The following is an 18,197-nucleotide window of genomic DNA, read 5'->3' as shown; positions in this document are numbered from 1 at the left end:
GTGAGTCAGACTCCCATGTTAAACATCCGACTGTACAGCTAATAAAGTGTCTATGGTTTAAACTTTATGAAGCCTTAAAGTCGTGTTTTACTCTAATTGGAGTCACTGCCCTGGACCTCTCATGTTTACGGTGTTACCTCATGCCACAGTACATGCTACCCAAGCTTAATCCGGTCGTTAAGTCTGACGTCACTAGCCGTGTCTGGGCCTAAACTCTGCTGCAGGTCCATATATCAAATGATCACTGTGGCATTACTGAGAGTTGAAACACTGTCTAAAGTCTTTCATCTTTAATAAAATGATCAGCGTTCTGCTCTACCAGGTGTAACAATTGAGTTTAACATCCAGGCATCCATGAAAACGGAATTTATGACATTTAACAGAGTTAGAAGTTAGCAGGGAGTTAGCTCCCTAGCTTCTATCTAAATACAATATAGCATGTCCTGACTCCGGGGTTTTGGAAACAAATTAAAACGTACAGCTCTGCTATCACTTCCAACATAAATGAAGACTGAAAACTAAACAGCAGTGACGTTTGTAGGGTTACTGAAGTTTGGCTAGCTGGTATATAATGATGTGCTGTGTGACCGCTAGCGACACAGCTATGTTAGCATAATATAAACAAGCTAACTTTTTTCCCACTCGATAAAAGTTAACGTGAGTGTTCTCGGTGGTCGGGAACAAATGTAATCGCATGGCAGGATGCTGTAAAAGGACCAAACTTCAGCCAGGAGAACAACTGAGATAATCCATCCACAATACGAGGTTAGTCATTCATATACTGCTGCATGGGCTGTGCTGTAGTTACATCCTAAGGTTTTAAAAACTGAGCTTAAATAAATGATTAGCGGTAATAAAAGCCGAGGGAGGTCAACAGTGATCACTGACTGTTTTAGGAGCTTTTTGAGATTAAATAGAAGAAAATAAAAAACATTAAACATGTTAACAACACAAAAGCCATATTAAACGCAGACTACTTTAGGCCCGGAAGTAGGATTCGTCACGTCATCACTTAACGACCGGATAGTGTAGCTGATAACTTCTCATAAGATCTCAGAGTATGATCTCAGGGTAAGACCTGAAGCTACAGATTGCACCCACAACCCACCGATTCCCATTGTGCTGTCTTTCATATAGAGCCCACAATCTCTGGTGAGAGAGCTGTCAGTGGTTGAGTTGCATTAAGGATAATATAGGTAGATTAAAATATGCATCGTTATTCTGATTCTTGCCACTAGACCGTCAGCTCATCTGCTGAATCCAGTCACGTTGCTTGTCTGCATATGATTGGCTTGGATAATTAGCTGTGAGCAAAGCTACCCCGGCTACGGCCCAAGATGCATTTACTAGTTAACAAAGAGACAGAAGGATGGGGAACGAGTCCAATATGGCCTCCCGGTGACATGGCTGACCAGGTGTTAGACACATTGTACGCTGCCTCTGGGCTTGCTTCGTCTGCTTTCTCCTCACGGCCCATTAGGTCCATTCCAGGAGATGAAGCATAATGCAATACCCCGGGCAGCGCTCGTAAAGCACACACACACACACGCACACATACATAAATACACACGTGCGCTATGACATCTGTACGTGAACGTTCCCTGGCAGAGCGGTCTGAGCCAAAGACAGCAGGTGTGTAGCTGCTCAAATCTGCTCTGTGAAGACACCAGGTGCCAATCTGTCATCATTATACAGACACCCAATCACATGAAACAATGTTGTGACATTATGGAGACACACGGAGAGAAATGGAGGGAGTCTAGAAGAGGGAGAGGGTGAGGAGAGGTGTTTCCCAGCCGTGCCAATTTACGGATCTCCCTCCAAGATGCAGAGAATTTGGCTCCCTCTTTTCTTCCTTTCATTTTTTTATGATTGCAGCTCTTTTTTTGTCATTTTTTCTCCTGCACTTGGACGTATGCTAAGCAGCACATATGTGTTTTTGTTTACCAAACAGCTCGACTCATAACTCATCTGCACAGGTGGTGATCTCTGCTGGTTGTGTGTGAGACAGAGGGAAATTAGCAGAAATCGAGTAACTTGTCTTTATCTTGGATGTCTCTGCTTTGTCAAGTAGCATCCAGTGAAGCCTCTTCCTATTTGCAGTGACAGCATATGGCATCTAAGGAGTGATGCACACATGCACACAGGTTTTGATTTCTTATGCTGCTCATCGTGCTGATTGCCAGAAGAATTTTCTTTAAATAGCCGATAGTCAGTCCCACTCTCTCCATCTCTCTGTCCTCATCCTTTCTTCGCTCCCTCATCCCCTCCCTCTGCTTCCTCCATGTCCCTCTCTGTAAAATATGAGCACAGCAGCCTTATAAATCTGGACTGGAGATAATGAGAGTCGATCCCCTCAGTCCAGTGGGCCACCAGCCAGGCTTGGTGCCAGTGACATCATCCTTGGGGAAGGCGGGTAGATTGATGAGCGCAGTGACACTGTGCCATTGGTTCTAAGGCAGACACACAGTCATGTATTCACGTATACACACACACACACACACACACACACACACACACACACACACACCTCTTTATCAAGTCTTTACACATGAGAAAGTATGCAGCATGTCTGGTTTTCTCTTGTGGAGGAACACAAGCGAGTTGTCTGTAACTTTATATTATTGTAGCCGTGATACATTAAAAGCTTGTTTCTACAGACAGTAGAGACATTAAATCCAAACAGAGCGCAGCTGTGTCATTACACTCACCTTTACTTGTCCTGATGGTCGTCATATCGCTGGAGTTTGATACCTTACAGCATAAAACACATTGGGATGGCTGGCATCAAACCTGGCTTAGAGTGGCTCAAAGGCTCCGTTTCATTCACATACTGATTGTTTGATTTAAATATCCGCTGTAGTGCTGTACAGAGGCAACATGAGAAAAATACCAGTGTCCAAATAGTTATAGTCAAATACCATGTGGTACCATGACAGGTAGATCTTGGTGTATGAGAAACACCAAGTGACAATGTAGCTAAAGTGCAACTGATTTATTTTGAAGTTCCTAAAATTAAAAATCAAATTTAATTGGTCTTTGCTGATTTTTCATGATGATGTCAAACTGTGTTTGTTCTTGGACTTATTGTGGTTTAGAGATGATGCTGATTGATGAAACTCCAGCAGGTTTACAAGAAACTGTCGATTAATCACGTTCCACACGACGTTTTCACCGCAGGCTAAAGATGAAAAGTCACCAGCAGCGTCGCTGAGGGGGACATGGCCAGGTTCCACTCCAAAGCGTGCGAGGCTGCACTGAGCGTTTCTGCCTGACGAGGATCTGAGGCAAACTTTGATGCTGTTTATTTGCAGATTGTGCAACATTTTTTGGACATAGCTCTGAGTGACGTTGCAGATGGTGAAGTGAAGACAGACTGACGATGCATGAGGATTCAACAGTATCTTAGAATTTGGTTAATGCGTTACAAATAAGCTAGTTTGCATTTCAAATTAGGTAATTTAGAAAAAGTCGTGTTTCTTTTCTTTAAAATCCAGCTGTTGAAACTTTTCCGTCTCACAGGATGACTGTATCCTGCTGTGTGGTTAATATTTGTGGTTCCATTTGAAAGAGCCAAGAAATATTGGAGGCATTACTGTGAAATAACGCTTGGACTGCTTGTTCTCAATTGTGCCCATTACTTTGGTCTAAGTTGCTAAAACACACTTGCTGTATGTCCTGTTCAGTGCTAAACTACGACACTAAATATCAGGATTAAATCATCATCGCTGTGAACGTGTTGATGACCTGGAACGTATAATAAAAGCCACGCAGACAGCTAGCATGCGCTCAAACTCCAATAGAGACACTTTAGTCGGTAAATTAATGGCACACAGCCAACCTACTGTACATCCTCAGTATCCCCTGAGATCTGTGTTCACCCAGCCTGAGTATGTTCTGCAAAAAGCTTGCATTTTAACGAGTTCCTTTTGTCTAGAGTTGGGTCTGAGTTTTCTCTAACAGCTGACAGATTCTGCCTGTGCTTGCAGACGAGCTTCCAATTCGAACCAAATTACTGACTTCAATCAAGACTCATTTTCAGGATGCAAACGGAACGATTTGCTCAGCTCTGTCTCGTTTCCTAATTGAAAATTATTGAAACAAGGAAAACTCCACGGAAAACAAACACAGCAATATTTTTCTGTAGTTTCGGAGACGAATAAAGACACGCCTGCAGATAACCGGTACGCAGTATTCCCCCAGCTCTCTCCCCGTCTCCCATTTTTGTCTTTTCTGGTGTCTTGTTTGCTTTGAATCTACAAAACAAAAATGTCTAAAGGAATAAGAGTAACAGACAGTAGCTTGAGTACCGCCATCACTGACCTGGCCGATTACTTTCATGCTCGACAGACTCTTTTCTGCTTCTTCGTCTGCTGATACTGAGCACAATGCTGCGCACACGTTGGGGGCAATGAGCTGCAACAGAGCATGACAGTGATTACATTTATTGATTTATAACAATAACAGTCATAAGACATCAGTGGCTGATTTTCCACACACCATCCTTCCCACTTGCTCTTAAAGCTTTCTCTGTGGGAAAATGTCTTTCACATTCGGAGAGGTTTTAAAATGATGAGTCACTAAATCACACACAAAACAAACAGCGATGCTGTTTAGGTTCAGCATCAGTTCAGTTTTATTTACATCACTTCAGAAAGTTCATTTTTTTGTTATTTACATTGAGTCGCCTGATTCTGATGTGCTAGCACGCTCAGAAGTAAGCCTCTCGTGGCCGTGGGACATGCACATGTTAAATATTTAGTGCCAAATATTCTCTGAACTTCCTCTGTTGTTGGTTTAATCTGTAAATACAAGAACCGTTAGCTAGATGTATAAAAGGCTGCGTACATGGGATGTAAAGGTGGGGGGTGAACGAGAGATTTGGCAGGTGGGGGAACCCCAAGGTGTGTGTGTGCAGGCTGTGATCAGCTGACCTGTGCTGTTACTCTAATATTTCCTGCTATTTTGGATTCAGCCAAATAACCAAGCTAAAACATTAGCTGATGCTTTGTGAGCTGATTTCCAGCCATCCATATAAAAGCTAGAATTCAGGGAGTCTAACCACCATCATCTGCATGAGTATAAATCGATGTCAGGTACCTGTGATGTAACATTGACCATGAAAAGCACAGCCTTCTCTCTGCAAACTAGCCAGTGGAATCTGCACAAACTGCCTACAAGACTGTCATGCAGCCTCTGAATAGTAGTTTTGTAATATTTTCCACAAATATAATTCAGCCACGCATGTAGATCTGATTAAAATCAATGACGTTACCTTGGTGAGCTGTCCTTACCTGTCCCGCCTTTAGGTGTCATTAAAGTGCACGCAACCAGTTTGTGTGCTTCCTGATATTTTTGAGCTTTTTGAAAAATTTCTGAAAAGCATTTCACACGATGCACCTGAGCTGCACATGTCCATGCCATCAGCTGGAAGCAATGCCAGCACACAAAAATGAACTCAATCCAGAGTGATGTGCATCACCCGCCGATCAGATTTAATTGTTCGTTAAGTGAAGGCACCAGAACTCTCCGCTGGTCCACTTTTACCCAGCGGGGATTTCTGACGAGTGGACCGTGTTCCTTTCGAAACAGACTGACTTTAATTCTTTGTTAAAATGAAAAAAGAATCATTTTCTGCCTTTCCTCCGCCTGCTACTGTAAAATCCACAAAAGTTTATCTCTATCTTCTGCTGCTTTTTAAGCTTTCCCTGTTGGTGCAGTGAAAGATGGCTGCAGATTCCCAGCAGTGTTTCTCAGATTTATTTTTAATTTCTGCAGATTTTTGTGGGTAAAATTAAAACTTAATTGACTCCAGCATTTCATTTTCTTGGTTCACGACTGTCGTAATACACAGATGTGCAGATATAACATTTGGTTCTCCGTGATTTATACTGATTCTGCCTGAAAGGACTCGAGATTGCAGGTATTTCGGTGATATGACCCATCAGGTCTCCGTCGCCCTCAAATTGGCTGAAAAACACCAAATGTCTGCTCATTTTCCACAACGAGCAGACATTTTCAGTTTGGAGCTAAACAAAATTTAAGAAGAGTTTAAAGGACGTGATGATGAATGAGCTGGGAGGACATAGTGAGCAAAGAGGACAAAGCAAAGGGAAAGTTAAGTAAGTGATGTGCCATTTATGGCTACACCCCCCTCCATCAGCAGGTGTCAATATGACCATGTACGAGGCCCGGCCGTCCTGATAGATGCTTTAGTAAGACAGAGGGCTGCTGGGGCGTGAAGGAGGCCATCAATATCCTCTCTGCATGACTCTCACTGTCTGCGTCTGTCTGCACAGCTCGCTCGCTCTCTTTGGCCTTCCATCATTTTCCATCTTTCCTACCTCACTTGTCCTTCTCTTTCACACGCGTCTTCCTTTCTTTCCCTGCCATCATCCACACTTGAGCACAGTTTAGAGGCAGCAAATCACTCAAATAAAGTCTCACCCTTATACTTCAATCCTCTCCTGCTCCCTAAAATATTTATCTCCCTATTCCTTTCGTCTGCCTTCGCCTCCTGAGACTTCAGAGAAACCAAGTATAAATCTGACCCGGGACCCTGGGGGGTTGATAGAAAAACGATGGGTTTTAGCTTCGGTTTTTTCAAACCAACCTTCTCTTGCCTACATGCACCAAATCCATCCCTCCTACCCTCCCACCTCCGTGTGTCTGGCGTGTGCATCTTATCGGCACAGTCAGGCTGTTATGTGTGAGGCTCAGGGACTAACATGGGAAACAAACTGCAAAATGAAATGTTGCTTCTAATGTGCAAACACTCATTGTGACAACACGGTGTGTCCACCCACCCACACACACACTGCACTACAGCATGCATGCTTGCATATGATACGTATGCAGGATACACATCCATGTTACAAACTGTACACTCACAGCATATATGTAAAGATTAAAGGCCCTGCAGACTCGCACTCATTTACATAAAATCTGATGCACTCAGCAAACTTCAACTAAACCTTAGCTTAACACCCTCGGGGCGGGTCGTTTGGTCAGTCAGGTTAAACATGTTTATGTCCTGTTAATATGAGCTTGTCAATCAGAACCTCATTTGCAAGTATTGAAAACTGAAGTAACCCAATGGTTTGATGGTTAATTATGTAGTCGCATTAGGGAAAAATGTGGTTGAAGACTGCAGCACAACTAAAATTACTGCGACCGTGTGCAATGACCGTGCAATCTCATTGCCTTTGAAATTGTTGCTTGGAAGACGGAGATCAGGTCTGCAACCACTTGCAGGCAGTTGCCACCTTCAGAATGACTTTGGTGTGTGAAGACAGTATCAGTCTGCAGTCAGTCTGCTGTCAGTCTGCAGTCAGTCTGCAGTCAGTCTGCAGTCAGTCTGCAGTCAGTCTGCTGTCAGTCTGCTGTCAGTCGGCAGTCAGTCTGCAGTCAGTCTGCTGTCAGTCTGCAGTCAGTCTGCTGTCAGTCTGCAGTCAGTCTGCTGTCAGTTGGCAGTCAGTCTGCTGTCAGTCTGCTGTCAGTCTGCTGTCAGTCTGCAGTCAGTCTGCTGTCAGTTGGCAGTCAGTCTGCTGTCAGTCTGCTGTCAGTCTGCAGTCAGTCTGCAGTCAGTCTGCAGTCAGTCTGCAGTCAGTCTGCAGTCAGTCTGCTGTCAGTCTGCTGTCAGTCTGCTGTCAGTTGGCAGTCAGTTGGCAGTCAGTGGGGTCAAATGGCAGAAACTGATGAAATGACAAAAGTGCAAATCTTTTGCTGTTGACATCCACAGAAATTCACTTTAAATAGGTCACACTGCTTCTTTACATTCAGCACACTCATATGTTTGAAATAAAAATTAATGTATTCTTCCACAAATAGTGATGTAATTGCTGCAGGGCAGTTATTTAACTGCAAAACACGTACAACTGACATGTTGTTACCTTGTTTTTTTTTTAGTCGTTGTTGAGTCGAGTTTCTTATTGCAAAGCAGCATTTAGACAGCAATTACTTGCTCTTTGGCCAGTCTGGTGGTGATTACAGTGCACCTTCAGCCTCTGGGTGAAGAGTTTGGCCACAACAACTTTTTACAATCGGTCATCACCATCATCAAAGAAATTACTGCAATCATTAAGCAAACACCAATTTTCCCAAAATGCGAGGAGGTTGCCGTCCCCTTTTAACTCTGATTAGTCTTCACTCTAAAGCCTTTGCTGCATGTCATCACCCTCCGCTCTGTCCCTGACTTCCTGTTTGTCTCTGCTGCAGGTGTTCACTGTGCTTAAAATGTCTAAATTCAACACTGGATTCAGATTTACACCAAATGTGCTGCAGGCTCAAGACAAAAACGGACAGAAGCTGCAAATCAGTGACAGTCAGGGAGAATTTTTTATGATGTCGCTGTCAGTTATCCACCCATTGACACGATGAAAGCGTGAGTGTGACAGAGGAAGGAGAATGGCTTCCTTATCCCAGTGGAGGTCTGCTGTACTCCACTGGTCCCCAGTCACTGTTACCTAACAATCTAGAGACCCCTGTGAAGACTTCCACAGGAGGAGGTGATTGTGACTCATAAACATATACATACAGGAATAACTGTCAGCGAGACCATGTACCGGATATTAGTCTTGTATTCGTTGTACAGAAATAAACATGAAAAAATCAGAAATTGGTGGAGCGGAGGTTTGGATTTCTCATTGCAGGGAGATGTGCTTGCCTCAAGCATCGGCGGCCTCATAGCACCACATGTACCCACGGAGATCTGCCGAAAAGACAAGCGATGCATCCTGACATGTGACAGTTTTTTACTTGCCACAGAATGACAGCGTTTGCCTATAACTGAAGGTCGTGCTTGGATCCCTGCATGTCTGCCACACTGAACCATCCACTGCTTCTTCACAGCACAGCCACAGGAGAGGACTCAAAGCTTTAAAGCTTCTTTTTTAGCCATTTGTTCCGACGCACCTTGTTTTGAAAGTCGCACACCAGTAAAGCTGCTCGTAGCGCTCTGACAGCATTCTTCATCCACAAACACTGACGGCAGGCCTGATTTCAAACTGTTTGATGTCAGACACCTGCTGTTTTCCTTCTAAGGAGGGAAAATTAAGAGTGTTCTTGAAAATGAGCTCCTCATTATTGCACAATGTTGAGGTTCTGATTCCTTGTCTGTTCTTATAAAGTGACATTTACTGCGTCTATTTTTTTTTCTTCTATTTGCTTCTATGTCACTAAAAACAAACTTTCAAATCACCAGCCAGTTTCATGTCTTTGACATAATGAAGCAAACCTGGCAACCATCAGAGCTCACATATGAAGGGTGGCTGAGCTCTGGAGGAGCGGGACTCGAAGTGGAGCTGCTGCTCCTGCACATTCAAAAGGAGCAAATTGAGGTACATTATTGCCTGTGTACACAAGTATCAACCCTGCAGACACAGACAGAGCTTAGTGAGAGGCCTTCAGTCTCACTCTCTCCTCTGAGAAGTGCTAGATCAGCTCCAGGGGGGAGGCTGCTGTGTGCAGGGGGCTGAAGATGGCTCGTGCCATTCAAGGAAAAAGTAAACTGAAAGTGGTAACCGAATACACAGATGAGAGTACAAGCTGAGCACGTGGGACGTGGTCTATCTTTAGCCTGTCAGTGCAGTTCTGCGGGTTCATCTGTATGATCTGTACATTTCTGTGCACTTCCCTTTTATTGACAGCCGATTGACTCTGCCCCCAATAAACAAGCCTTTATTTGGCTTGTGTCTCACAATCAGTGCGCGGCCCAACTCAGAGCAAACAAGCAGAGCTTATAGGCTGTTCCTTCCAGTAAATCCCGAGTCATTGATAAAACACGCCAACTCCAATATGCTTTTCTTTACCCTCACACCTGTGCTGCACAGTTTTCATGCCCCATCTCACCTTCCTTTATATAACTGAGTGTTTTCTCAGAAACACAGCGTTCGTATTAAAAAAGAAAACTAGCTAATTAGCACCTGTATCTCTCACACATCACATGATTGGGAGAAACGGAGAGAAGGCAGGGAGTGAGGGGAAAAGAGAGATCAGCCACCGGGGAAGGTGTGAGCAAGCTGCGCTGATATGGAAATGAAGTGTTTAATTATGGATGAATACATTATCAGATCAAGGCTAAGGATTTGCTCTTCGTGTATGTTGTGTTTGGCGATATCGTGGGACACCGCAGACCCCTGTGAATAACAGCGAGTTGGTTTACTCCAGAGCAGCGAGGAGTCTGCATTCAAGCCCAGACTGGCGCACTGAAATACGCTCACGTGTCTCCGGGTATAGATGATGATACATGGCTGGTTATTTAGCTACATTTGGAGTTGTTCTTGAAATGTGACGACGATCATGGCCTGTAAAGTGCTGCAGTTATGTCATCTTCCTCTGTAGCTTTTATTTCCTCCTCACATGGTTGAGTGTGCAGTTTGGGCTTTGGCTACAAAACCTTTTCTCAGCATCTTTGGTGATACAGTGGAAAAACTCTCACTTTGTTTGTGGTTTCACTTCCACACAGAGCCATAAGATGAATGCTTTTTGCTGGTGTGTTTTTTTGTATTGTTTTCGCGATGCACAGTTACTTTTCACACCCAGTATTATATTTGGATGGATGCTGGCCTTTGTCCCAGCCCGACACAAAGTTAGTTAGAGCTTAGTGATGATTTGTTCTTCAGGTTTTAAAATGAATGCGACTCGGGAGTCAGTTAAATATATTTAAGGATAAAATGAATCGATAGCAAAAGTCCCAAATCCCCAAAAGTTGATTCTGTTCATCTGGACGTTGTGTTTTCTTCAGTCTCAGCTGACTGCAGGTTTACCCAAACTTATAATCAGTACATTTGCATAATGACTGAAAGCAGCACCACAGAAGGAACAAAGGGCTGGGAGGTCAGTTCCTTAATCTTAATTATGCAAATTCTCATGACTATTGATCAACAACCACTGATCAATGGCCATGAGTAGCATTCACAGAGAGTTGGGGAATGGCTGCAAGCACAGCATGTAAGATGGCGAAAGATGTACCCTTAGGCCCCCTCCTCGATTCAGAGATGGTCTTTCCCTTTTCACGTAGAAGAAGAAGAAGTCCCTTTGGATGAGTGACGAAACGTTTCGTTACTGAAAACATCCAAATGAACAGAATCAACTTTTGGGGATTTACTTACCTGGATGATTGAGCACAAGACACAAAGTCCGATAATTTATCTTTTTATATTCTCACACCACCGACTTTTTGCAAAAAGGAAGTTTTACATGTCAGGACATAATGAAAGGAACGCGATGTAAAATTAGGTACATAAAGCCTCAGATAAACAAAAAGACATTATTAATTTACCCAAAGCTAAGCCACGATTGGGTAGAACCACCTTTGGCATTTTTACTGTGACTGGATTTAACACCAATCAATAGCAGGGATAGCTCAGTAGGTAGAGTGGTGGCCCCATGATCGGAAGGTCGGGGGTTCGACTCCACTGAACAGCTACCCTGAGGTACCCCTGAGCAAGGTACCGTCCCTACACACTGCTCCCCGGGCGCTGCACTGGCGGCTGCCCACTGCTTCACTGGGTGAATGGGTTAAATGCAGAGGAACTATTTCCCTATGGGGACTAACACGCACACTTTACACTTCATGTGCTTTTTCCATATTGAACGTAGTTGGAAGCTCATTCATCAAACGTATGGGTCTGCAGGCCGGCCAGCACCCTGTGGCGGGCGTCACGTGGCCCGTAGGATGTAAGCTGAGCGTCACGGCCATCGTCCACGTTTTAACCCAACGTAGCTCTGAGTCTTATTCTTGTACCTGAGAAGCAGAGCCATGATCATTTCTCTTGATGCTATGCTGGCAGCTACTTCACACATCTAATTGGAAAGCAAATAAGAATTACCCAAGAACAGTTCCATACTGTAAAAACTGCCTGACCTTGATCAATACGGGCCCCACACAGGGAAATTCAAGAGCATTTTAAATTTAAACAGGCAGGACAAACTAATAGAGCCAATTGCTTTGACTCTGTGGAATTACACTGTAGGGAGTGGGGAGTAAAAAAGGCTAATTAAACCAGTAAATTCTCTCTGGGCTTCTGCTGTCCGCCACTTCGCTGGGAGCCCTGCACTGACTGTGACTGGTTTAACCCCACAGACCCCAAACACTACTGACAGCGCAGGGACTTGTGCACGCTGGAGTTCTCTCTGCGTTTGGCTTTTTGAGCTACACTTATGCATAAACGAAGAGACATACTGGCTTTACAGGGAAGGTGTTGTGAAAGAGTAAATAAAATTTTAGCACAGCCAATTGCCGCCACGGTGCTCAGACAAGAAGCTATGGGCAGTTTTGTGACTGTGTTACAACCAGACTGACAGCAACAACAAACCTTTAAAGAGAGCACTGCTCTGTGTAAGCCTCTTCACCTGTGAGACAGCTCATGTGGGAACAACGAGGCAGAAAGGCAGTCGCGCTTTAGTGCTTTGAGCATTTGGGGGCAATTTTAATTTGAGTGTGTATGTAAGGATTTGAACCAGCCTCACCGATTACTACAAAATAAGACGAGTCATGGAAGGTTGCTGATCGTCTAATTAAGCCCCTAATTAGTGGAGAGTAGATGACAAAGCACTTCAGCAAAATAAAATTTCAAAAACAAAAAGCATGCATGGCCAATTTTGGCCACTTTTAGAGAAAAGAGAGAGACACGCAGTGACACAGCACAGCTGTTTTGAATCCAGGGCCTGAGGACACAACATTTTCATCATCATTCTGCTTGTTAAGCCCACTGTCTGCCTCTGCAAAGCAACATATTTGCTAATCTGGGCCATTTAAAATAATCCCGCTGCACTCCTGGAAGCTGCCAACACTTTCCTGGCTCATAGGAAGGATTGATCGATAACTTTAACGCCCTTAAACTGAGTTTTGGGATTCACGCACTTGTAGTACTGTGTGTTTGGGTGATGATTAGTTTGCATGACCTGCATGTGTCATTTAGGTTTAGCCTGAAATGCATGGTGCATATTAACCCTTATACCCTCTTCTTTCAAATAATTATAGCAATGAATCGTCATGATTTCATGTTGTTTCAGGGTTTCATTTAATGCTGTGTATGTGTTTGCAGTTTTGTCACATGACACTGATGAATTATGATCCTCTTTCTTTTTTCTCCCCTTTTTATGTGGCCGCGTGTGGCTCACGGTTGTATTATGCATGGTTGCTGGGTTTCTATTGTATTGCACATGGGTACCGCCCTGCAAGGACATCAGCAGCTCGAAAAATGTTTGTGGCTCTCTGTTGTTTGCTCACTTTGAATGTTTCATTTTGTTTGTGACAGAGAGCAGAGGGATGCTCAACCTCCATTTTTTCCTAATGCCTGGTGATGCTAATGTTTGTCCCCACACACACATGCTCAAGCATATATGCTCGCATATGTGTTACCTCTGTTAATAATCTCCTGTTATCTCTCTTTGGTCCTTGTTTAGAATCACAGTGCACACTGTGTGGTGAACCAGAAGGTGAGTGGGCTTCGCCATTCCCCGAAATGCTCGTGTCATCGTCATCTCCCAGCTTGTTGTTTGCCATTAGGGGAGGGTGGGAAGCGGAGCGGGGGCGAGGCTTTGCTGCAGACACCCTGTTCTTCAGTCTTCATCTCAGCAAAGCAATGGTGTGGAGCAGCTTTTTAGGTTCCGTGTCAAAAATAATAAAAGACACAAAAATGCACTGCACAGAGTGAGAACGCGCTCCCTGGTTTTTATTTATTTACTGTGCAGCATTTCGACAGCAGCGCTGCAAATTTCAAAGTATCACATGTGTAGGCTGGGGTGTGTACGCACAGTGTAACTCCAGAGGCAGCCATGTTTTTGCACATACTCTAATTGACAGCATGAAGGCTGAAGGGCACATGTTCGGAGCGATGACTAACCACGATTGTTTCTGCTTCACATCTCATCCAATGTTGCGCACATAGTTGAGCAAAGACATATTTGTGAGCTTGTGTGTGTGCAACATGCTCGTGGCGTATTTCAATGCCTGGAATCTGCTTAGTTCATGAGCCTGCTGTTAGATTAAGAGGTCTTTTCAAGCTCCTGCCACCTCCTCATTCTGCATCATTCCCATATGTCTCCTTCCACTCCCGTCCAAAACCATCGCCTCCTTTTTGCATGCTTTACTTCTGAGAGGTGACCCTCCGTCTCTGCACAGCTGTGCTCCATGTGTTTTGTTCTGGTGTCTTATCTGGTAGATTGCTGTAACTAACAGTCTCTCTAAACAAAAATGACTGGAAATTATGGGTGAATAGAAAGCGCTTAGAGTGCTTTGCATCTCGCAGTGAGAGGGGTAAACCTCGAAATGAGCATGCTCGCTGATGGGCTCGGTGACAGATATGATATTTCCCTCTGGACTTAACCTTGTCCAGGAATCAGCCATGTGCCTCTAAGCCCAATAAGCATTATTCTGTGTCTCAAAAATCAATGCTGCTCTCTCTGCTTTGCTTGATTGGATTAAGACGTAATCAAATCGAGCATGATAACTGTGTTCTTCTGACCTTCCCACTGAGACGAGCAAAGACGGGAGGGGAGGCCTGAGGGAAGGACAGGGAGTGTGTGTGTGTTTGTGTGTGTGAGTGTGTATTCATATCTTTGTGGGGACCAAAATCCTGGTCCCCATAAGTTTGAGGGCATTTCTGTGACTCAAAATGTGGTTAGTGTCAGGGTTACAGTTGGGTTAGGGAAAGCATTATGTCAATTAGGTGTCCCCACAAGATATGAATACCCGACGTGTGTGTGTGTGTGTGTGTGTGTGTGTGTGTGTGTGTGTGTGTGTGTGTGTGTGTGTGTGTGTGTGTGTGTGTGTGTGTGTGTGTGTGTGTGTGTGAGAGAGAGTAATGTGTGTGGATCTGGGCAGAAGAGCTCCAGAGGCACCCATGCTGTTGCTTCATGTTGCACAGGATGGTGTCTGTTGAACCTCCGGAGGGGAAACCAGCCCTGGAGCATCCGTGTGGTTGGTTGAGAAACGGCTTTTAATGGTCACTTTGATTCCTGATCTTATTCTTTGATTACTTACATTATTATTATGGTTTTTCCCATTTTGGACCCATTTGAACTTATTTTTTTAGTTAAAGTTCTTTAATATGTAGATTTCATTTAGAACACATTAAGAGCTGTTCAGTAATGATGCATACACATCAGATGTAAGGAATGCAAAGTTTTGGATAAACAGTCGGAAAACCAGGATTATTCGCCCCTAACAGCCAACAGGAGGAGGAGGAGTTGAGCTGATAGCTGGAATCAAGCTGAACTCATGAGCCTTCTCCTTTTTTCCTGCATTTGTGATTATCGGTGGCATCAGGAGAGAAACCACAGTGTGTTTGATGAAGCTGAAATATTTAAAGTCAAATGAAAACACAAATTCATTTCTGTTTACATTACCATATGTGAACACACTTAAAGCAGCGTTTTTGGACGTACAGCACATATGAGTCCTATCAGTACAGAAACATTTGGGTGTTGAGCGGCTAATAGCATCAGCATGTCCATTAGCTCGTTGCTGTCGTACCTCTGCACGTGGCGGCCGCAGCGAGAGGCTTCATGTCTGCAGCCAGCCTGACATCTTGATAGGTGTGGCACAAATTTTCACTTGGACACAAATTCGTTTTTTGATTAGATTAGATTTTGGTGGCAAATATCAAGAAAAGAAACTTTAGAATTCATGTGCTTACAATAACAAAACTCCCACAGATGTCTAATGAAAAACGGATACTTAATATCCAAGAAGTGAAGGTCTGGACAGGAACTGATGTAAATCAGTCATCTGAGGTTTATAATCCCAGATTGTAAAAATCTGATTTCTGTTGTGTTTCAGTCCTGAGAGGAGGGAGTGTGAGCTGCAGTGTGACGTGGTGATTCTTGGTGAACAACTGCTTTCATATTTCTATAATTCCTAAATAAAAAATATATTTTGCTGCTTTAAATTCCTGAATGCACAGCAATGTCTGTCTTTGCCGTTTGTTGCCTGGCGCACTCGTCTTGTTTCATACCAGTCACCAGACTCTAAACCTACTTAAAACACGCAGCTCTTATCTCTGTGTTTGTGTGTTTGCTCTGAGAATTGTCAGAGAGGAATTTAGCGCATTTACAAGGCCAGGCGAGGCTTCGTCGCCTGCAGGTGATAATCCCACGAGAAGGGCAGAAAGCAGGCATGTGATGTGAGGAAGAGCGATACAGAGACATTGAAGTGCAAACATGCACATTTGCACATCTTGTCCTCTTGTGTTTGAGCTGAATGCTGAGCCAGGGTCTACAGATCCCACTGGAACCCTTAACTCCTTATCTCATAAATATGTAGCTCACACCAACACATAAAAATGATTGGACCCACTCTGAAACCGTACAGTAGCAGAGCATGTCAGATGTTTGTTATAAACTCTTAATTTCAGTTTGTTTATTGTACACTACATGAAAAAAGTAAATAATTGGTTCTGTAAAAATAATCCTGCAGCAGTTTTCTTCATCTCTCTGTTCCACACATTTCTTTTTATAGTCTGCGAAACAGGCACGAGAACAAGCGCAGCTGCTCAGTGAACATGCAGAAAAACTGATGCAGAATATTTCTTTGTTTAGGTCATTTTTAATGTGCAAACTCTCAAAGTATTGTTCCTCCAGTTTTTATCAAAGATGCACCAAATAGAGCTTTTTCTTTGGCTGCTGGGAAAATTAGAGGATGCCCACAAATTTCCAAGACGTGGCTCCAAGCACCCAAATAAGAGAGCTCTGTGGTGCAGCTCAGAGAAAACACGACGTTTACTAAGCTGTGTCTACAGCTGACGTAGAGCAAGAGGGAGGACATTTTCTCAAAGAATGAAGAGAAGCACTTACTGGTGTTAATGGAAATTCAATTAATCTCGCCAAGTGATAGTTTGTAGCTTGAACCTATTCGCTGGAACGTTGAAGACAATATAATTACACAGCAAGCAAGACACGAAGTAGGCAAAGTTCTTCATGTTTCTCGTGCACGGGAGAGAACCGGACAAACGCCGTTCCTTCGCTTGACCCCAGTTGCTCTCGTCCACTCCCCCGTAACACTGCTCTTTTATTGAGGTTACATGAATATGCATAGGTTCATTAACATATGACGTCTTTTTTTTTTTTTGTGTCCCGTTTGGATCTTTAGCCATCAGAATTGTTGTCTTAAGGCCAAGAAAGATGCCAAGCGGATTTATTTTACCAAGTGGCTCATCATGGCCTTGCCATATTGGTCCATTTGATTGACCTTTATTATAATTATGAATTTATTTTATTTTCAGTTGCTACAAACGGGACAGACATGACTGGGGGATAGGACAGGGAGAAAGAATGAAAGAAAGAGAGGGAGAGAAAGAAAACCAAAGGGGAGAAGAGACGGTGAGAAGGGGGGGAAGAAAGAAAAAAACAAAAAACAAAAAAAAAACACCTGGGTCACCTGTATGGAGAAAAAACACAGAAGAGAAAGCAAACAACAAAGAGCAACATAATAAAAAAAACGGCACCATCACAATAAACTAGCTAGCAGTAGATAACAGTAGATACTAAATAATAAACGATATTGTGCAGCACGCAAGATAGACAGCGCACAATGTGCTTTGAGGCAGCAGCCAAGAAAGCTGTAGTCCACGTCTGTGAATACCCGTGTGTACACCTGTGTGCATACCTGTGTGGATCAGCATGCTTGTATTCCAAAGGTTTCTCCATGTAACGATCTGCTAGGGAGTGTGGGGAGCCACAGCCCCGTCCTCCAGGGCATGAAGCAGGTATGGAGGAGATCAAAACTCCAGACATCCAGAGGCCCCCAGAACACAAGAGACCATAGAAGACCAACAGAGGGGCAGCCGCGCCACTGTCCCAGAAAGAGCTGAGGAGAGTCCCAGATGAGGGCTCACTCAGCAGCCGCGGAGCAGAAGCCAGGGGGAGTTGCCGTGACGCGCCCGTGAGCTCCGCCGGCAGCCCGCTGTGCCTGAGTGACCGAGCCCCAGGCCGAGAGGCCGGGGGCACCCCACCTCCGAAGTGGCCCGAGCGAGCCCCAGGCTCCAGGCCCCGATAAGCGGCCGCCAAGGAGTGAGCCGGTGTGTACCCGGACGCCCACCCCCAGACACAAAGAACCACCAACACACCGACACCTGAGGGAGTCCGCCACTGGCAGGGGAAGTGGTGGTGGGTGGAGATAGGCCTCCAAACCTTGGAGGGCCTGAGATGTCCCCAGAGAGGTGGCGCCTGACACCCAACCTGACATATAGACA

The 18,197-nt window shown here is 44.3% G+C and overlaps 1 protein-coding gene across 3 annotated transcripts in view; it reads left to right on the top strand.

The window, feature by feature from the left end:
- The window catches only part of dlgap2a (discs, large (Drosophila) homolog-associated protein 2a), a 211,601-nt gene that overhangs the window by 96,026 nt on the left and 97,378 nt on the right, over positions 1-18,197 (top strand). The window contains exon 5 of one of the 3 annotated variants that reach the window (XM_026152471.1): positions 13,411-13,443. The exons of the other annotated variants lie outside the window; for them this stretch is intronic. Within the exon in view, the coding sequence (XP_026008256.1) occupies positions 13,411-13,443 (33 nt within the window). The remainder of the gene's footprint in view (positions 1-13,410; positions 13,444-18,197) is intronic. 3 annotated transcript variants of the gene reach the window in all.

The sequence above is a fragment of the Astatotilapia calliptera genome, chromosome 19 (genome assembly GCF_900246225.1).
Source record: "Astatotilapia calliptera chromosome 19, fAstCal1.2, whole genome shotgun sequence".
In the NCBI taxonomy this organism is placed as follows: Eukaryota; Metazoa; Chordata; class Actinopteri; order Cichliformes; family Cichlidae; genus Astatotilapia; species Astatotilapia calliptera.
The sequence above is the reverse complement of the archived record's forward strand: the minus strand, read 5'-3'. Positions and strand labels throughout refer to the sequence as shown.